Raw genomic sequence first — 23,241 nt, forward strand, 5'->3', positions numbered from 1 at the left:
ACATTTATATAGTATTCAACAGCATGTGACAGTTAAAATGATCAGCTCACTTTCACGACAGGAGGAAACCTGGCTCACCAGGCCCAGTTCACACAACATCCCTAAACTTTCTCCTGTTTATTTCTTGCTAGTTAGGGAAAGAGGTAAGACGACTGTCTTTATTTTTCTTTTCATTTGTTAGGGAATTGATCTGGGTTTAAACCTTGTTTTGTTTGTTATTTTGGCCTGGCCCTCTCCTGACGATCTGATTATTTAAACTTGTTTTGTTTGTTTGTTGATCTTTGTCAGAGGTGTCAAGTAACGAAGTACAAATACTTCGATACATTACTTAAGTAGAAATTTGGGGTATCTATACTTTACTTGAGTAATAATTTTTCAGCCGACTTTTTACTTCTACTCCTTACATTTTCAAGCAAGTATCTGTACTTTCTACTCCTTACATTTAATTCCGGCTTGTCATCAAAAAAAAAAAAAAAAACTATACAGATAAATTGCGCCATCTGGATAGAGTGAATTTGATTGTGATTGGATGAGAAGTATAAACATATACCATTCCGACACCCTATTGGTTTGTGCGTGATCCATCGGACCTGCACATGACTCAAATCACATAACACTCCAGCAAGGACATGTTGGGTTCATTTATCAAAAAATTTATTTCTTAAACGTAGGGTTGGGTATGGAACCGGTATCCGATCGCCTCAAAGTCAGTCCCCTTAAATTTCATATGAAACCGGCTCCTCCCCGTCTTTCAGCATGCTCTTCAATCCGCAGACCACAGCAGAGCAGCGCAAGCGCACTTTAACACAAACAGAGGACACAAGGTATGTGTTTATCGATAGACTGTTAGAATATCCGTATCTGTGCAGTTCTTTGTCATAAATACAGATTACAAAAGGTCACAAGGGAGCAGTCGGTTTCTCATCTACTGTAAATTTTTCGCTGCTCATCACTAAACAGCTGTTTCCTCCAGGGAAAATCTAGCCCTTAACACATATGAACGAACACATACTTTAATTACACTTATTTAAATATACTTAATTTAATCATACGTACTTTATACATACACTACTGTGCAAAAGTCTTAGGCACGTTAGTATTTTCACTTAAAAGAATGGTGTTCGGTCAGTTATTTATATATTTTGCTGTAGTACACACGTGTGTCAGTATAATATATCAGTTTACATTTCCAAACATTCATTTAGCCGTTGTCAGACTGCTTGTGCATTCAAAATCGCGCTAGATTATTATTAAAATTAATGGCAAACTGATTTTTCCTTCTGACACACTACAGCAAAAGATATAAATAACTGGCTTAAAACCCTTTTTTGGGGTGAAAATACTAATGTGCCTAAGACTTTTGCACAGTACTGTATTTTAAAAACGACATTGTTGCTACTTTATAAAGAATGAGCATACAGTAATTCACAGAACTGATTAAAGACAGTGACAGACAGCACTCATCTTAACTAAATATCAGAGTGAGTGACAGAGATACAGTAGAAACATTATGTGTGGTTTTGTATTAAATAATGACCCAGATTGTGAAATACATTTATTAGCCTTACAGTAAGGGAAGCACAACTTGAGAAATGAGAGCATCCAAGGTGAAAGCTATGGATTTATTTTAAATATTTGTAATGTTCTTTAATGTTATCCATATTTTTTTTGTGGATCTTATTTTTTTTTAAGTATCGGTTCAGGCACCGTTTAGGCGCCGGTACTGTTTTAAAAGTATCGAAATGGCATCGGACCCTACTTAAAAGTTATTATTTCTCACTACTGGCTCATTTACCAAATTGGTGCTTTCTCTTCGTCCTCCGCGATTGACAATGTTGTGATAAGTAGGCTATACCAACTTTGTAACTCGCCAACCCCCCCCCCCCCCCCCCACACTGGACATAGCAGACGTATGTAGTGAATACAGGAAGGTATCGATCAAGAAGGTATCAGGATTATGATTTGTTTTTAGTTTTTGATTATTCACTTGGATTAATCATTCATTTTGACAGCACTAATGTTTATTTTATATAGACTACCATACAAGGGTAATTGTTACTAAGCCTGCACTAATGTTCTTGTCCATTGCCCTCGCAGATTCCTGCAGCTAAGCTTGGATGCACATTTACATTCCATTAAAGGTTATTGATGACATGCCTCTGAAGTTTGACTTTTTGCACCATTACAATACTTATAGGCAACTAGTCATCATATCTCTAGTTCTTTATTGTATTTGCTTTGTACTAAAGTGCATTCATTTTCAATGGGCATATATGCGGCTAAAAACGGGTAGCCTAGTGCATCCCAAATTTTCAACATGAACATTTTAATATAACATTATAGTCATTATGGCCTATGGCCTTTAGAAAAATGTGTTTTTGAGGAGGTGGGGTAGTGCACAATAGGCCCCTGTGGCACGGCCTAAGCTTTTGTTCTTAATGGCATTTTTTTTCCTTACATTACTTTTATACTTAAACCATACTTTTACTTTTATACTTTAAGTAATTTTTCAAACCAGTACTTTTACACTTTTACTTGAGTAAAAAGCTTGAGTTGATACTTCAACTTCTACAAAAGTCTTTTTAAACCCTAGTATCTATACTTCTACTTGAGTAATGAACGCCAATACTTTTGACACCACTGATCTTTGTTTGCTTTATAAATATGTGGATAAACATTTTTTTTTTTAAATAAAAGAAACCCTTTAGTAAGCATACTTAAAAAAAAATACTTTTTTTCAGTTTTCTTTTGTTATAAGGTGTAAATCAAAAGGTGTTGTGTATCCTTCTGGATGTAAAAGGTGAGAAGGATTTAGAGCTGGGATAGATGGAAAGGAGCTTTCTGACATTTTTATTTATTTTTGTTACATCATTTGATACTCCCCCTTTAAACCCCCTAGACCAAAGAAGGGGAACGTAACAATTGGGGCCTCGTCCTTTGCGTTAGTTTGTGATCTTGTCTCTTTTTTTTATTGTATTTTTTTTATAAACTACTATTAATTTTCCCCAGTGACAATTGGCTCGTCCTTACTAATATTGTGGATTTGTTACTTATTTGCAAGCAACTCTAATTTGGTGAATACTATTTTTTTTTTGATTGCGTGATGTTTTCTTTTTTAGGTGAAAGAGGAACGTGTAATAGGGGATTATAAAATGGAATTTGATCTGCTCTCGTTTACTCTTGTGCCGTCTATTGAAGTCTTTAATCGCTGTAGACAGAAAGATCTTATTCATCTTTATTTATTTATAATAGCTCTTTTTAACAATACAGATTGTGCCAAAACAGCTTTACAGAGTCAAACAGGAAAATAGTGTGTTGATAATGCAAAAGTATAATAGAAAATACTATTTTTTTTTGTTTAAGTCAGTGTATTTCTACAGTATCCATTATGTATACTGTGCATATTTTGCTAAATTTCTGTATGCATGAATTACATACACGATTTCGAACACCGCCTACACACCGAGTGTGTTATTTGTTGTAGCTGTGTTGCTTACATCATACCAATACTTTTACCCTTCTATGATTTTTAAGTGTAACAGTAGCAAACTCACATGAACAGTGGTCAGGTGTTAATTTGCACTATACATTCAAAGTCCTCCAATACTAACTGACACACTTAAAGGGTTAGTTCACCCAAAAATGAAAATTATGTAATTAATGACTCACCTCATGTCGTTCCAAACCCGTAAGACCTCCGTTCATCTTTGGAACACAGTTTAAGATATTTTAGATTTAGTCCGAGAGCTCTCAGTCCCTCCAATGAAACTGTGTGTACGGTATACTGTCCATGTCCAGAAAGGTAAGAAAAACATCATCAAAGTAGTCCATGTGACATCAGAGGGTCAGTTAGAATTTTTTGAAGCATCGAAAATACATTTGGGTCCAAAAATAGCAAAAACTATGACTTTATTGATCATTGTCTTCTCTTCCGTGTCTGTTGTGAGCGAGTTCAAAACACTGCAGTTTAGTGATATCCGGTTCGCGAACGAATCAGTCGAATCAGTTCAAACAAACCAATATCCCGGAGTAATTCATTTACTCAAACAGTACACTGACTGAACTGCTGTGAAGAGAGAACTGAAGACTAGGAATGTGCACTAACAAAATAAATATTGTACATTTTGATTTCATGTGGACTTTAACATCTCAGGTTACCATGGACTCAACTGTCCATGGTATGATGGTAACGGTAGCACGGAGCACAAGTTAAATGAACAATTCTTTACATTAATACAAGTTATAACATGAATGTACATCAGAGGATATGCAAATAAATCATGAAAACATGAACTATATGAAGTCATGCGCTAATTAGCATATTTATGACGTAAGTGCGTCGTATTGTATTGCCTCCCTATGCTCACATACTGCAATTTAATTTAGCCATTTAATTTAATTCTCAATAAAACTGTTTTTATTACTATATTTTAATGTTTCTGTTGTCAGACAATGGAAAGAATATTACAATGACTGAAACGCGGTCCATTAAGACTATATAACCAGCTCTCAAACATTAATCTGCACTAACGAATTCAAATACAAATACGATGAAGTCAGTGGTCGTGCTGTGACTGATGTCGGCTATACTTGCTTGTAAAATAGAGTTAGAAGCAACAGAATCATTTTTTATTATTTATTTATATTTTTTACTGAAAGTGCGGTTCCTCTCTGCGCTCACTGAACACAGCAGATACAGACAGAGAGAGAGGCTCGCACTGGGAAAGAGAGACCTCGCGTTCGTGCGGCAGCACCAGAGAATCTCAGAGACTAAATAATGATTGTCCAAAAAGTCGCGAAATCTAGCGACAAAGTCGCCAAGTTAGCAACTCCACTGCCCAGCGGACCCGGCATCAACCGTCTCGCAAGTGTTGATAGGCTATTACTTGTGAGGTGTAACCAATCAGATAGCGCCGTGGGCGGGACATTGATCAAGTCTGCAGAGTGGTGAATACAGAGAGGCTGCGCGCCAGCCAAAGTAGGGCATTTTAAAATAAAATTGACTTTAATCAAACCACTGATCCGTGATAAGTTTTGTGATCCGTCTCGCCACTAGTGTAGTACTGATCACTTTGAGGGGGGGGGGGGTAAATTTATATGGGTTACGTGACATTTACCTCAGGAAGATGAAACTGTCTAATCATATAGCTAGAATTATAAATACATAAGGCCTGTACAATTGTGTAGAATATAAGCAAGTTTTTATAACAACCATTTAAATTACTTTTCCCCGGTTTCACAGACAAGGCTTAAGCCAATGTAAATGTAAATCTGAGCGGTTTCAACTGAAATAAACTTGCTCTGAATGATCTTAAAATATACCAGTGCCTTTATTTTGTCTCAAAATGCACACCAGTAAAGGTTTATAACAATATTACTTAAATGTCCTAATTGAACTATTGCCTTATCCTGGCTTAGTCTAAACCCTGTCTGTGAAACCAGGCCTATATCTCAAAAATTAAGCATGTCATAATCACTAAATTAGTAAGCTTTTTATTAAAATGATAATAATAATTCAATTTCACAATGTAGCCTAATAAGCATGATTTTCTTTTTATAAAACTATGATTGTTTTATGCTCAAATGTATTATACTTAAAGATAATTATGACATTGTAAACAATAATAGTTTTAAAAAATGTGCTGGTATTACCTTATGAGCTGTTATTACATTAGTTGCCACATTGTGTTCATTATGTAATAAATGTCTCATACAATAACCTATTGTTAGTTGAATGATGTTGTCAGACACAAATGGAGTTTGTTGAGAAGCTTTATTGAATGTTGCAGCAAACACAGCAGATTGAAAGATCAGCCAGTGCTTTGACACTAGAGCTCTCTTTCAGTATTGAGTTGTAAATGACTACAGCTGCAGCACTAGACTCATGTGAATCCTGCCTGACACAGGACACTCAGATACACTCATCTTCAGGAGAGAGCAGCGCTCACTGGAGAAACATCAGCACTGCGAGCGACTAACAGCGACTCTTGTGGAACGAGGCCTCATGAGGAGCTCCATCATGTGTTACTCTGCAGACGTACTGCTCTCCCGCTTCCCAGCGTGCTTTGCTGAGGGTCAGGACACTACTACGGCTGTAGCGGCCGTCCTGCTCGCTCTCTGCGCTGGTCACAACCCCCTCGGTGACCTCTGAGCCGTCCAGTGTCCAGCTCACCAGCGCCCCCTGTGGAGAGTAAGAGCTGAGCAGGCAGAGCAGTGCGGCTGAGTCTCCAGAGATCTGCAGAGAAGAGGGCGGCAGCAGAGACACTGAGGGCTTCACTGTGGGACCAGCTGCAGGAGACAAACACAACACATTCACAAACACAGAGAAAACACAAACACAACACATGCTCCTGTTATAAAAACTACACATAAAGTAACAAAGATCTTACATTTGCTTTTTTGTCTATTTATTATTTGTACAATAAAAGATTAACTATATATAAACTCATATAACATGATATGAACAACATATAAAGAACAAATAAACCCATTGTAAATTCATAAAACTCAAAGTAAATCACATTGTGGAAATGTGTAGATAATAATATATAAAATATATGCATACAATGATAACGTATTGAGTGTAAATTATAATTTTAATTCAAATGATTAAAAGGATTGAAAGGATCTTATTGGGACAATAAATCCCTCCCTATATACCCCAACCCTGATACTTTATTTTCAAGTTTTTGATTATTTCTTCATTTTTATTGAAAATAAATGCCTTTCTGATGCGATATGAGATTTTAAAAGGGACGATACTCGGGTCGATAACGTCAAAAAGCACATGCCTTACCATCTACACCACTGACAACACTGTACTGTGTATATTTTTATATAAACTTGATGTAAATATGTACGCACCATACAGACATTTTAGAACATACAAACTCTTTTACCTGGAGTGAGAAAAGTAATGATTTTAAACGATATAGACATTTGCACTAAATATTCCACTCTCATTAGGAGATAAACATGGGAATTACATGAAGTTATTACGCAGAATTATATTTATTTAGACATATTTGTAGTGGATGCAATTGATCACTTTCTTGTGGCATGCTAGTTTTAATGACAGCGAGGCATGTTATAAATGCACAATAATATATATATATAAATATATAAATATTTAAACTAAACTGCAGATCTCATGTGATCACTGATGCACACTTACTTAAATACTGTGGCAGACACGGCTGGATTTGGTCGAACGGTCCATTTTCTGGTTTGAATAGATTAAATACAACCGCAGCTGAGATGTTGATGTAATGTGAAGTCATCTCCACAACATTATGAAAAATACCACTGTTTTGAAAAATTTAACTTGAAGAAAATGGCAATATCTGCAAGTTACCTTTTTTTTAACACTGCAATAACTGCAATAAATATAGGCCTTTCTGTTAAAAGATGTTGACCTTATCAGAAAAACTGCATACATTTATTTGATTTGAATTGTTTAAACAACTGAAATACTATTTGGCGAGAGGAAAAGAATGAGATCAACTCTATTCTAAAATATTTATCTGAGAACTATTTTAAACAGTTTAGTTTTTAGGGATATTTTAATATATTTATTCTAAAACATAACAAGGCAATAATAATTAATGTATGGCACAAATGGCATATATAATCCATTTCTCTTATTTCCTTAATGTCTTTTATCATTAACGGTGTTAAACATGGTGTCACAATGATAGTAACATGCATGGAAATGGTATGCAGATTAGGTAATACATCGTAAAAATAGCCGTTGTAAACTCCATATATGGTAATATCAACAAAAATGATGACTTTCTCACAAAACGTTTCAACAGTTTTACTAAACAGTTATATTAGTGATTGTTAGGGTTGGGTATCAAGAACCTGTTCCAAACCGGGTCTAAATTTCCAAGAACCAGGTATTCGATAAGACACGTGCTTTTCAATCCACTTAACGATTTCTGCAATCGCATTTTAATGTAAACATAAATTATTCAAGCGCTGGAATTGAAAGAACGAGCACACGTCTGAAGTAGTGATGTGTCATTCATGAACGATTCTTTCTATTTGAACTAATCTTTATTATGACTCAGGAACAACGAGCCGTCTCAGCAAGGGATTTATTAATTTCGTGTTGACTGCACATGCACAACAAACATTTTTTAAAGGAAACAGAAATGATCAGTTCACTTCTCAAATGTTCAGGTTCAGGTTCGAGTCATTTGTTCATCCAGTGACAGCCCTATAGACGCTATGCAGTCTGTGCCGGAAGGAGAAATTATTAGTTCACTTCTTGAGTCATTAGGTCTGCAGTATTGTATACAGAAATTTGAACATGTTTACAGTGATGCGTTTCTTGTCTGAAGTTGGTCTAGGCCACAATAATAATTACATATTATAACAGCATCCAGTTAATAATATGTAATGTTTATATTCATTGTAAGGTAGTGAGCCAGGAAGTGAGCACATGACAAAAGAATGAAAGACTCGAACCCGAAGACTCGAAAGATGAACAAATCAATTCTGTTTCCAGTACAGACTGCATAGCTTCAGTTTATAGAGATGTGATGTGACTAAAGAACGGAGGGGTGAGGGAAACTAAGAGACTACATAATCTGAAACGATGAATTAATAATCATTTCTGTTCCTCATAATTTGGCCTTAGCCTTACTCAAAATTATACGTAAGTATATGTGTCATGGAATAATAATTTGGCTTTTAACATACGTTTTAATTATATTCTGCTTAAATTAATGAAAAAAAAAAATGATTCGTTCATTTTGACGAATGAGATTCAAAGATCTGATTCAGTAAAATGATCCCCATCGCACATCTGAAGCAGAGCACAGAGAACAGCGGTGTGTGTTCCCAGCTGTGTCGGTTCTCGTGCAGTTCCACTGTAGAAAAAGCAGTTCTGGACCAGAGATGACTTCTCTATCACTCTTGTGATCATTATACAGTGGACTTCAACAGATGAGAAAGAAAATGAAGCAGTGTTTGTAAATGTATGTCAATTTCTGTGTCTGAAATTTGTTCAGTTGTATTTTTTATGCTATTCCTAATTGGTTTATTGTTCATAATTTACCATAATAAAACCATAGACAAGAGTTTCTCTTGTAGACTTATGTTTTCTGTAGGCCGCTGCTTTTTCCTCATGTTTTTCAGCTGAAACAGAACACTTTGTAAAATTACAGAATAAATATGATTGGCATCTAAATGTTTGACTTAATTTTTTTTATTGATTTTAATTTAATTTTTGTAACTAACTATAGGAATCGATAAGAATCAGAATCAATAAACAGAATCTGAATCAGATTCGATAAAATTCTATTTTTCTATTTTCTATATTTTTGTAGTATATGTGTGTGTTAGCAGCTCAGTCTGTTGTGAATCCTGCCCACTTCTTTGCATCGTCAGCACATGCTTCAGTGCTCTGAGAGTGTTTATAGAGCTGTGAGTTTAACACTTCATGACTGAGAGCAGAACAGAACACAATCTTCATCATCACACAAGACACAACAACAACAATGAACAACATCATCCTCCTCATCTGGACCATTGGGGGTTTTATTCAAGGTAGGATGTCTATTTTTGGTAATGATAATGATATTGTTTACATCAATGTAATATTTTGTTATTAAGAAGATTGCAAACTAATTTATTTTATTTTATTCAGAATCCAGAGGAATCACTGTGACTCAGCCTAAAGGTTAAAACTGTCCAGCTCGGTCAAACAGCTACAATAGAGTGTAGTACAGATCCAGGAATATACAGCACCTACTTAGCCTGGTATCAGCAGAAACCTGGAGAAACTCCTAAACTCCTCATTTATTACATAAACACCCTTCAGTCAGGAACTCCTTCTAGATTCAGTGGCAGTGGATCTAGCCAAGGAAAGGATTTCACTCTGACCATCAGAGGAGTCCAGACTGAAGATACAGGAGATTATTACTGTCAGAGTTACCACAGTGGTGATGTGTTCACACAGTGATAAAGAGTCGTACAAAAACCTCCGTCAGTCAGAGTCACAGTGACTGCACTGATACAGCTGAGAGACACTGCAGCTTGAGGAGATACACTTTGTAACAAACAGCAGTTTCATCACAATACAATATAACATCGATTCTTGTTTCTTATTATATGATTTGACATTTGCTACTATAGCAAAACATGCCACGATAAGATTATGACTTGATTAACACAGCACACATTAAAGCCATATATGAGATGGCATCCCTCAACTAATGTTTCCTTCTGGTGTGTGGTATTTTGGAACATCAGAAAACAAATCACCTGAAGACAGACGCTTCATATAATGAATATAACACGACATGTTTCCATGTAGGACTGAAAAGGGTTCCTTCTTGTGACAGAGCCATCGACAATGTCTTTAAAGTACATGAGCATTGATGGAATAAAAGGCTCTTGTTAAAAATAATAATAATAATTCTAATATGAATCTTATACATGATACTAGGAGCCAGAGTGATTCAGTAACAGCTGTGAGAGACACAGATACTGAAGGACACACATCAGAATGAATCATTGACTGTTTCTCATCACAGATCAACAGTTGATTCAATCATTCAGAAGGTCAGTATGACTGCTGAGAGTCTCAGTGTGAACAAACCTCATCTCTCCATCAGTCCAACACAACTGACTCAGTGTTTGAGCTTCAGAATTTGATTACACAGTCTTGTGTTATAATTTCCTTCATCTGCAGGAGTTTTCATGGTTCATTTAGTCACATTTGATTATAAAATATGAGCTTGAGTTCTGGAGCCTCATTTATGAAGATGTACATAGAATTTTTGAAATGTCAGTACAAATAATTTATAAAACCATCTTCACAAAAATGTTCCTAAATCCATTGATCTTAATAAATCTTAATTCAATTTAAACTAAAGCATAATGTAAACAAACACATAAACCTGCAGAATAACCACAAATATATCTTCATGGTTCAGAAGAAGTACACACACAACACTGATCAACACAGACATTAATAACACAGTATCATTACTACTAACAGAAATCTTGTATTTCTTAATAGAATGAGTCAATGTTTAATATGATCATCATGTTTTAGATGTAATATATGATTCCTGTCAGTCAAACTGAACAGACTGCATTCAGTCACTTCTGAAATCTGGACGTGATGCTTTCCATTTGACCCACAGAAAGATTTACATTCTTACAAAATATCTGTATCAGAATGGCTTTTTATGTTTTATTTTCATATTCAGTATATTTTAATTTTCTCTTGACTACAGCAGAAGTGAAACTGGTGTGTTTCAGTCCAGATCATGTTACCAATCAAACAGTGACTCTGGGAGTGTGAGCTGAAAATCTCATTTGCATTGTCAGGGTGGAGTGATTGTGATCCTCTCAGAATAGAGCAGCTCTGTCTCCAGAGACCATGTTCAAACCCCAAGAGCTTTATTTGACTAGATTTACTGCTACTGATCGAGCTTCTGAAAAACACCTGCACAAACACTACATGCATCTTCATCTGTTAGTTGAATGATGTTGTCAGACACAAATGGAGTTTGTTGAGAAGCTTTATTGAATGTTGCAGCAAACACAGCAGATTGAAAGATCAGCCAGTGGAAAAATACATTTCTTTATTATTTTTTTATTTTTTGTTTGTTTTTTTATTTACATTAAAAGGTATTAAAAGCATGGTACAGAACATATGATTACTGTGACATCTGTCATATAAAAGCACATAAAAACACTAACATTACAGTGATACAAACATAGCTGGTTTAGTGATTATTGAATGGTTGTGTTGATTATTAAGATACCATAGTAAAACTACAGTTACTGTGGTAAAAACATGGTAAATGTCCTGTTTACTGTGTTTTATTCATTTCATTTATTACTATTGTAAGTGTTGTGATTACCATGATTTTACTACAAATACAACTTACATCATTGAACCTGAAATTAATATAAAACGGATCGAAGGTCTATGGCACGTCACGTGACCGATAGAGTTTAATCACCCCAGTTAGCAGCTGTGTTCATTTATTTAAACGCAATGAAACTCAAAGACAGCCGCGGATGACCGATATAATACAGCGATTAAACATATGGCGCTAATCTGATTAATAAAGAAGACAGAATACACTTTATAAAAGGCATTAAAAGAGAGTATATACGATTACTCACCCAACCCGTGCCACTTTTAAACTGGTGGCAAGTATCGCGATGTGTTCTGAATGAGACTTCTTGAACGTGATTTCATAGCGATAAACATCTCATGTCCTCGCGTCGAAATCCTGACGCCAAAAGTTTCCCACTGAAAGCAATGAAGGTCGTAGTGCGTCGATATTGCGACGCCTAAAGGCACATTTGGCGTCATAAAATGACGCTAGGGGCGCTTGACCATGCTTCGGTTTTTGACGCCTTTGGAGTGAGAATGGGTTGTATATATGCAATATACAAACTACACAATCACTATATTAATTTCAGTCAAACCTCATAAATAAAATCTAACATATTAAGACTGCAATCAGTGAAAACAGAATTATCTTATATATTTAAGTAGATATTCTCTCATATTTCTTCTGTGCATTTTTATATTTTTTTTTGCAATGTAATAATGCTATGTTAAGACTTCAGCTCAGAACAAATTATATCATAAGAATAAGAACATTAAATTAACTAGAAAAGGAATTATACATTCATATTCAAATGCCACTTATTTAATGTATTATCTCTTCAAAAATATGAAGTATATAATTTTGTAAAAACTAGGCAGATGACACTGGAAGCCAGACATTACATTAACAAATGGCTGCACCTGCTCTTTACATAATTTGGAGAAAATAAAAAAAATATTTTTTGAAATCACATAAATAGCTGAATGCTACTCTCTTTATCTTGGCAACTTCTTTATTATCAGATGCTTTCACTTACAGTTTTTTACAGTCGCTATAACAGTTTTTTTCAATACATTTAACAAGTTTCCTAAACTCTTAACGCACCAACACACAAAAAAACACAATTAGCAAAACGGTTAATTTCATGCTCAAAATCACACATTGTAAACTAAACTCCAAAACTAATTTTCTAAATACAATAATAAACTAACACAATACACTATGTCTAACAAAACACTGCAAACATGTTTCAAAATCAAGTAATTATTCAAAACACTAACACATGTTCTCTTCCAACAGGAACATTTAGTCAATCATAACATGAAACATAAAAAAACACTATCATCAGCTGAAATTACAGAAACTATATTATTTTATAATGCATATAATTATTTATATTATATTTATATATATCATTTTGTGTCAGGTCTGCCCTTATACAATAGACAGTATATTCAATTGATCATAGATTGTGTTTTTCACTGTAGTTTCTTTTGAAGCCTCTCTACATTTTTCTTTCGTTGGGTTTAGTAAATACATGCATTTTGTTTCTTTTCCTGCAGAAATTCAATACAAAAAAATAATGACCATCTCAGAGTAGATTTATAAAATGTACAGTTTATGTAAAAGAAAAAAAATACAGACACAGAATTGCTGCAGTAAAGACTTTATTTGCAACAGGACATTAGAAAAGGAAAGAAAACAAAAATACAAGAAAAAAATGCAATATAGCTGTCATTTATTTATTATTTGTGTCATTATGTGAAAATACAAAATTTACAGAACAGAAAAATCCACAGTAGAATAAAAAGTTAATAATTCTACGTTTGGCCACATGTTCTCATCCACATCACACCTGATATCTTCTCTGGCAAGGCATCTGGGGAAGTATCTTTTGGTATCCCTTATCCTCTTCTGGTATTGTTCAGCTGTAATGCCTTGGCATGCAGCATCCATTGTATCCATGTGTGTTTCAATTCACAAAATTAACAGCTGTTCACTTTGACTTTAGCCTATATAAGTTATGTTTAGAACATGATGTTATCTGTTCTGGCATACAGTGTGAAAGCATTTGAAAATTTGACTGTAAAATTACATTGTTTTGGTCTTGGTTGAGCTTGTGTGTAAAAGAAGTTCAAACATTTTAAATTGGTGTTAACTGTATGCATTTTGTATCAAAGCAACAAGAAATGTGTTAATTGTATAGCCTACAAAGCCGGATGTTGTGCTAACTGTGTTAAGAGTTTAGAAAACTTGTTAAAGGTATTGAAAAAACTGTCATAGCGATTGTAAAAAAACTGTAATAGAGAAATGAATCATGCATGACTAGATTATCCATATCACAAGAAGGTGACACAAATCCAGTATTTTTTTTCTTCTGGTACAGTATGTGGTATTTTAGAACTCAATCACACAAACCACTAATGGACACATGTTTCAATGTAGGACTGAAAAGGGTTCCTTCGGGCACTATTGGCAGTTTTCTCGATGTACCTGTACATTAATGGAGTAAGAGGCTTTTTGTGGATTTTCCAACTCAACTGACTCATTTCAGAGAATAAAGAGTCAAACAGTCAAACTCATATTTGAGTGATTGTGTTCCTCTCAGAATAGAGCAGCTCCGTCAGCAGATGTTCAGCGTCCTCACAGGAGCTTCATGATACAGCTGTGTAAAAGCACACATGCACTCTTTTCTGATGTTGTTGGTGAAAGCAGAGCAGATGTCAGATGAGAGAGAGTAAAGCTCAGTGTGGAGAATGAGTCTCTCATGTGCTGTTGGTCTCCATGTGAGACATCAGTGAGAATCCAGAGGAGAGAGTGAGTGGATCTGCTCTGAACAATGATCTCTCCTCACTTCTCATCATGAGAGAGTCAGGCTGCTGTTCCAGATGTTCAGACCGTCCTTCTGCAGGACTCCAGTACTGCTGTCCTCAGACCTGATGTTGCTTAGCAAGCTTACCACAGCAAGTAGCTTAGGAATCAAATACTGATGTAAACACAAGATCTCAAACATAATTAAAATTATTGTAGCTGTTGAAAGCATCATGGTAACGTTTTGAAAAGTGTAAAACGATAAAATCTTACAAAACTTTGCTGCAAGAAACAGCTTTTTTGTAGTTACAATATTTGTGTTAATATCTTTAAAAATATATATTCAAAAATGTTTTAAGTTCATAACAGTTTTCATTCATTTAAAAAATTTCTAAAATAATTTTTCAATTAAATATTAATTAAATACAAGTTTGTAATATAGCTTCTATTAGATATATCTTATAAGAAATAGATATCTTTCCAGAATAAATTAAACTGTATTGAACCAAGCTGTACTGTACTTTATCACACAAAAAAAAATCTTTATATAAACATATAATTTGTGATAAAATATGAATACAAACATTTTCTATATTTCAGTTTGTGCAGTTTACAGTTTTTCAGCCGCTAACAAGTGTTTGTCCAACCAGTTGTCACATTTTCAAAACTCTAAACACAATTAGCACAGAATCGGTCTTTTGTGACCAAACCATTCACACCATGTGCAGTCAGTGAACACATTTGCTTACATTTTCTTAACAGACAAGCTATACCTCCTAACAAAATTATAGAGTGTTTTTTGTAGTATTTATGAATATTAAAACACAACATCCAACTGTCACGGCACGGTAGAGACGGGGAAGCAGGGTCTGGGTCCAAGTGCAGGGAAAAACTTTAATATGAACAAAAAGGCCAACAAGGCAAAAACAAAACAAAGGCAGAAACGGTTCCAGCAGAACAAGCTCAAAGTAACACTAGCACTAGAGAGACGGTTTACAAGTAACAATGAACCATTACAATTAACAAGTAACATTTAACACAGCCAGACAGAGTGGTGCATGCGACAAGAATATATAGTATGTGATAATGGTCACTGCATCTCTCACTCCATCTCTCACTGCTCCTGCATCTCTCACTGCACCTGCTCCTCTCACTGCTCCTGCACCTCTTAATGCATCTCTCACTGCACCTGCACCTCTTAATGCATCTCTCACTGCTCCTGCACCTCTTAATGCATCTCTCACTGCTCCTGCACCTCTTAATGCATCTCTCACTGCTCCTGCACCTCTTAATGCATCTCTCACTGCACCTGCACATCTCACTCCATCTCTCACTGCTCCTGCATCTCTTAATGCATCTCTCACTGCTCCTGCATCTCTCACTGCTCCTGCACCTCTTAATGCATCTCTCACTGCTCCTGCATCTCTCACTGCTCCTGCACCTCTTAATGCATCTCTCACTGCTCCTGCATCTCTCACTGCTCCTGCACCTCTTAATGCATCTCTCACTGCACCTGCACCTCTTAATGCATCTCTCACTGCACCTGCACCTCTTAATGCATCTCTCACTGCTCCTGCACCTCTTAATGCATCTCTCACTGCTCCTGCACCTCTTAATGCATCTCTCACTGCTCCTGCACCTCTTAATGCATCTCTCACTGCTCCTGCACCTCTTAATGCATCTCTCACTGCTCCTGCACCTCTTAATGCATCTCTCACTGCTCCTGCACCTCTTAATGCATCTCTCACTGCACCTGCACCTCTTAATGCATCTCTCACTGCACCTGCACCTCTTAATGCATCTCTCACTGCTCCTGCACCTCTTAATGCATCTCTCACTGCTCCTGCACCTCTTAATGCATCTCTCACTGCTCCTGCACCTCTTAATGCATCTCTCACTGCTCCTGCATCTCTCACTGCTCCTGCACCTCTTAATGCATCTCTCACTGCACCTGCACCTCTTAATGCATCTCTCACTGCACCTGCACCTCTTAATGCATCTCTCACTGCTCCTGCACCTCTTAATGCATCTCTCACTGCTCCTGCACCTCTTAATGCATCTCTCACTGCTCCTGCACCTCTTAATGCATCTCTCACTGCACCTGCACCTCTTAATGCATCTCTCACTGCTCCTGCACCTCTTAATGCATCTCTCACTGCTCCTGCACCTCTTAATGCATCTCTCACTGCTCCTGCATCTCTCACTGCTCCTGCACATCTCACTCCATCTCTCACTGCTCCTGCATCTCTCACTGCTCCTGCACATCTTAATGCATCTCTCACTGCTCCTGCTCCTCTCACTGCTCCTGCACCTCACACTGCACCTGCATCTCTCACTCCATCTCTCACTGCTCCTGCACATCTTAATGCATCTCTCACTGCTCCTGCACATCTTAATGCATCTCTTACTGCTCCTGCATCTCTCGCTCCTCCTGCAACTCTCACTCCATCTATCACTGGTCCTGCACCTCTTAATGCATCTCTCACTGCTCCTGCACATCTTAATGCATCTCTCACTGCTCCTGCATCTCTCACTGCTCCTGCACCTCTTAATGCATCTCTCACTGCTCCTGCATCTCTCACTGCTCCTGCACATCTTAATGCATCTCTCACTGCTCCTGCATCTCTCACTGCTCCTGCACCTCTTAATGCATCTCTCACTGCTCCTGCACCTCTCACTCCTCCTGCAACTCTCACTCCATCTCTCACTGCTCCTGCATCTCCTCACTGCACCTGGTCTTCTCCCTTGTTCCCTTGCTCTTCCTGTTCCTCGTCCAGTCATTACAGTCTTTGTCTTTTTCTGTTTCTGTTTCCAAAAACATCACCCCTCAAAGTCCTCCTTTTGCTGTATAAGTGTCAGTGTAATAGAAAAAATAACCCCTGCCACTGAGTTTAATGCTGGGTACACACCACAAGATAATTGGGCATTATTTTAGGCCGATAAATAGTCAACATGTTTAATATTTATGATCTGAAATCCTGATGTGTGGGGGGAACCCCAAGGACAAACACGCACACGCTCTGGAGATTATCACGTGTAACGAAACAATATCCAATCAGAAAGCAAGATGATGGAAGACAGAAGCAGTCATGGTGCAGCACAAAGTGAAATTGATGTGGACAACCGAGGTGGAGGATCAGCTTGTTGATTTGTGGTAACAGCACAAATGTTTATACAATGTGTTGTGTATAAAATCATTCCAAACACTATCATTGCAATTTCTTCCTGAATATCGTCCGCCATGCTTATTATGAAGTCTCGCAAGATATTGCGAGATTTCCTGTGTTGATAGTTGAGACTCTAGTTGAAAATCTGTTCATGTGTGGTGTGCTGTCTTTATCACATCACCGCAAACCACACATTATAGGAGCAAAACGGTTAAATCTAGGATTTTTTATCCTCATGTTTGTGGTCTATCACATTTTGAAAATCTTATAAGATCTTATAAAATCTTTTGGTGTGTACCCAGCATAAGCCAGACTGGAATCAGCTGTGGTTGGCCCAATTTAACCAACATAAATCAGCAATGTGTCAATTATTCAATTGTTTGTTTATTATCAGCTGAGATATATTGTTTTTGAACTGATATCATTGGAGAAGCGGAGCTTTTTATACTGTATCTAAGGTTTGTAATATTGTTGTTGCTATCGTGGGATGTTGTGTGTTAACATTTGTAAATACTACAAAAACAATCCATAATTTTGTTGGGAGGTATAGTTTGTATGTTAAAAAAATGTAATCAAATGTGTTCACTGACTGCACATTGTGTGAAAACTACATGAAATGTGTGAATGGTTTGGCCACAAAAGACCGATGCTGTGCTAATTGTGTTTAGAGTTTTAAAATGTGACAACTGGTTGGACAAACACTTGTTAGCGGCTGAAAAAAATATGTAAATACATAAAGACAAAATATTATTTTATTTGCTATCTGGATTTTGATTAAATAAAATCCAGTATATTTTAAACATATCTTAAGCTTTTAATCTATATATTTAAATAACATTTCACCCAGCGGTGCTTATATTTTGACTTTAAATAATCAGATAATATTAATCTAATAAATCTCCCACAAACAAAACCACCAGACCATCATCAAACATCTCAAAATCTGAGCATCTAACTTTGATTTCTAAGATTGACAGACAAACATTAAGATTGCAATAAATTGGCAAGATGGAATTGCACACAAAATATTTTTTTAATAGAAGATAAATATGAATATCACTTCAGTATTCAGTCTCATGTCAGACTGGTTCACATGTATGAATCTATATGGTACTAACTATATGCTATATGCTACTAACAAACCATTAACTATGACTTTTGATTCGATGAAATCCTAATTTGCTGCTTAGCTAATAGTTAGTAAGGTAGTTGTTAAATTAATGTACTGGGTAGGGTTAGGAGGACCCACTTTATATTAAGTGGCCTTAATTACTATGTAGTTACATTTTAATTATTAATTTGGTACAATGCACTTATTGTGTACATACATGTTTTTACATTGTACTTATATTTGAAAAATATCTGCACATAATTACATATGTAATTAATTTCTGTATTTACATGTATAATTACATGTTGACCCATCCCTTACACCTTAACACACCTTAAACTTACCCATACCACCAAATCTGTCCCTAACCTTACCTGTTTCGCACCTCAATAGCAGCAAAAAAAAAAGTTGCAATACAATATGAACACACTAAGTACATTGTATTTATTTTTTGATGTAAGTACATAGTAGTTAAGGCCACTTAATATAAAGTGGGACCGGTTAGGAATATAGAATATGGTCATGCAGAATATGTGCTTTATAGTAATAACTAATTTATGTATATTTAGTACTAATAAACAGCCAATATGTAAATAATAGGCATGCTATAAAGCAGCTAGTTAACAGTAAGAATTGGCCACTATACTAAAGTGTCACCATTCAGTGTAGTTAGAAGAATTGATCTTTATACAGATATATTAGTGCACACACACACACACTATTCACACAGACCCGGAGCAGTGGGCAGCCATTTTTTGCTTCAGCGCCCAGGGAGCAGTTGGGGGATTGGGGTCTCATTTATAAACGTTGTGTACACATAAAATGGGCGTAATATAATTTTACACCCACATATCGTGATTTATAAAAAATAAACTTAACTTAAACTAAATAAGGAAGCACCATACGGACATTCTAGACCATGTGTACGCACTCTTTTTCGTGGAGTGAGAAAAGTAATGAAGTGAACAAAGATTTTAAAGTCTGTTTTCATGTCGATATACACATTTAAATTAAATATTCCACTCACATAAAAAGAGATTAACACTGAAATTACGTAATTTTATGAACAAATAAAATTAGCATCAATATGTACTTTTTGTTTACATAAACATTAAAATAATAACATTAAAAATGATGGCCACATTTTAAAGATTAAAGATTTTTTATAAAAAGATAAAACTCACATATTTCAGCCAGTCAATTACTAACATTTACAATGCACATTCTCCTTTATTATTAATAGTATGCGGTCCGATTTTTCCCGTTGTGTCTGTCGTTGCTATGCAGGGGTATGGCTTATCTAAATGAGATGTAAATGAGCCCCATTGTCACTCGCAGCAGTGAGAACTGCACAATCTTCAGAGGCTACTTCTGTTTTTTGAGCTTTTTTGAGTGCCTACCTTCAAATGGTCACAACTTCTCCAATTATTATCAGATTTCCATGTGTTACACATCGTTAGAAAGCTTGGAGACTACACTTTTCAGAATCTGTGAATAACTCAAAATGCCCGAGAACCGATTTGTGTCCCTACTTTCCGTGATTGGTCACCACACACACACACATTTTGGATACTTTCATCATCTTCGCTCAGTTGTAGATTAGGGATATTACAGTCTTATTATGCCGCTTTCATCGTTGCTCAGATCGTCTTCAGAATCAGTGACCGCTTGTTTATAAGCATCTGGCTTGTCTTCAAGTACTTCAAAACATTTTCGGTGTAACGGCCACGGTTCAGCTCGTCTGCGTTCATCTTTGCGGCATACATCTTCATTGAATTTTGATATCAGCTACAGCCGGCCAGAGCGCTGCATACTAAGTAGCCACGCTTCCGTCGGAGGGCGGGGACAATAACAAAAGAAACAAAAGCCGGCTTATCCAATATGGAAATACAGACAGACAATGAAACACCCCTACTGCGTGCTAGAATCTCCGACAAACAACCTGATTTCAACCTCAAAATGTACGCTTTTAAATATACCAATACTGCTATCTCAAACACGGAGAGGCTTCTTTGTGATCTCAACTAACAGATTCTGCAAAAAAACGAAAATCACCAATTTTGAAAAAAAAAACGCTTCTTTCTCATTTTGCTCGAAAGTTGTGCTGCCGACTTGTGTCACTGGTTTCCGTGACGGGTCACAGTTGTTCTCTTTCTCCACTCTCAGTCATTTGTAATAAAATAGCTGCTTGCTTCCTTTGTCTATTATTACACTCACCGCGGAGAAAAACCCTCTAGTGGAGAATAGTAGGTACTACATTTCTTTTTCAAATTAAAAGTCCATTAACCTCCTTCATTTTTTAAAGTGGGTTACAAAATGATTAGTTCCAGTCCTCGATTCTAATTGGTCAGCAGCTGTGTTTTATTCAGGATAAATTACATCTATGAACAGTTCTGGGTATCACTGCGCAGCACCCTTAGCAACATAAACAATCAAATAATATAGCACCAAAACTGTTCCATGTATTAAGTATTTCAGTAAAATTCACTGTTTGTTGTTAATTTAATGAAGTATGAGTGACGCCTGCTGGCATTGTGGTGCATCATTCATCTTTAATTTTGAGACCAGGCCCTTCCCCCTTCAAATAAACTCTTCTCCTTTAGATCGCGGTTGTCCTTTGGCTGCAACATTTTCCAAAGTTGCCCTATGTATCATCAGCCTCAAACTTGAAAAGTTTTGTGTATTGACATCTTTCCGCGGATGAAATAAAATATGTTCTGATGTTCATTCATGTTTATTTCATGCTTATGTAAATATGGAAGGACAATTGTTTCACGTGCCTCTTGAACTGAGGCTCTACAGCGATCTGTCACAACACATTAAAGACAAAAAACAGTATTCATTGTTTGAATTTCTTAAAAAAATGTCTTGTTTCACACCAGAAGTAACCTGCTGTCTATTCTGTCACCACATTGTCAGTTTCCTCTTTACTCTGCGATGTATTTTTTACGGTGTGAGAGGATGATGTGTAGTATGAGAGCAGCATGACTTAGCAAGAATCGGAGCCACACCTGCCCACACCATAGACACACCCCTGGAGCTCTGAGAGTGTTTATAGAGCTGTGAGTTTAACACTTCATGACTGAGAGCAGAACAGAACACAATCTTCATCATCACACAAGACACAACAACAACAATGAACAACATCATCATCCTCATCTGGACTCTGACGCTCTGCATTCAGGGTAAATATGTTGTACTTAATAACATTACGCACATCTTATGTACAGTCCAATAACCACTGAATTAATATGATGTCTTATTTCAGAGATCTGGGGCCAAGTGACAGTGACTCAGAATCCAGAAATAAAACCCATCAATCAAGGAGAAACTGTCACGATCAGCTGTAAAACCAGTCAGCCGATTTCTGACTGTAGTAGCTGTGTGTCTTGGTATCAGCAGAAACCTGGAGAAGCTCCTAAACTCCTCATTTATGACATAAACACCCTCCAGTCAGGAACTCCATCTAGATTCAGTGGCAGTGGATCAAACTATGGAAGTGATTTCACTCTGACCATCAGTGGAGTCCAGACTGAAGATACAGGAGATTATTACTGTCAGAGTGTACACTGGATCAACAGTAAAGCTGTGTTCACACAGTGATAAAGAGTCGTACAAAAACCTCCGTCAGTCAGAGTCACAGTGACTGCACTGATACAGCTGAGAGACACTGCAGCTGCTGATGAGAGGAAGATGATAAACAACGCAATGACAATAATGTTAAATAAATAACAAATGTTCTAATAACATGAAATATTAATTAATTAACACGGAGAACGACAGACTAGACAGAGCAGGTTACTTATGATAGAAAAAAAAATCTCAGCTCTCAGATTCTGTCCATTTTATTACGAAATTCAAACAATAAATACTCCTCCGCTCGACCAGGAACTCTGTGTAATCCGTATGGCCGTAAACATGGGCAGTCAATGTGCAACAAAGGTTCATGAATTTCGTGAAACGGTTTTATTCCAGGCCTGTAGTTTAGTGCTGTTGTTAAAACAGCCAACCACACAACACGCTCTTCCCGGCATCACTGGACAGCATACGTACTAAAAAACTAAATAAAATAACTTTTCGTAAAGCTAACATCTTCTACTTTTTCCCAAGATATTTACCGATTTGAGATGTTTTAGCTGCACACGCTTTTATAAATTACTCCATTTGCAGGTGTTTTCATGGTTTATTTTGACAAGAGGAAACAAAGCAATAAAGATGACTGGATGAACTAAATGTATCAAAATGTGCAGCACACAACAGATCACACTCTGTGAAATACTGTATT

The 23,241-nt window shown here is 36.4% G+C and overlaps 1 protein-coding gene and 3 gene segments (V, D, J or C); 2 read left to right on the forward strand and 2 right to left on the reverse strand.

Moving 5' to 3' along the window:
• LOC132125468 (uncharacterized) overlaps positions 1-23,241 on the reverse strand; it is a 1,183,551-nt gene that overhangs the window by 162,258 nt on the left and 998,052 nt on the right. The window lies entirely within an intron of this gene.
• The window catches only part of LOC132125478 (immunoglobulin kappa variable 3-11-like), a 100,202-nt gene that overhangs the window by 60,286 nt on the left and 16,675 nt on the right, over positions 1-23,241 (forward strand).
• On the reverse strand, positions 5,757-6,346 carry LOC132124757 (immunoglobulin lambda constant 7-like). The segment is given in 1 exon segment: positions 5,757-6,346. A coding segment is annotated over 1 exon segment (372 nt).
• LOC132125487 (immunoglobulin kappa variable 3-11-like) lies at positions 22,049-22,624 on the forward strand. The segment is given in 2 exon segments: positions 22,049-22,141; positions 22,225-22,624. Coding segments are annotated over 2 exon segments (384 nt in total).

The sequence above is a fragment of the Carassius carassius genome, chromosome 43, assembly GCF_963082965.1.
Source record: "Carassius carassius chromosome 43, fCarCar2.1, whole genome shotgun sequence".
NCBI classification, from domain to species: Eukaryota; Metazoa; Chordata; class Actinopteri; order Cypriniformes; family Cyprinidae; genus Carassius; species Carassius carassius.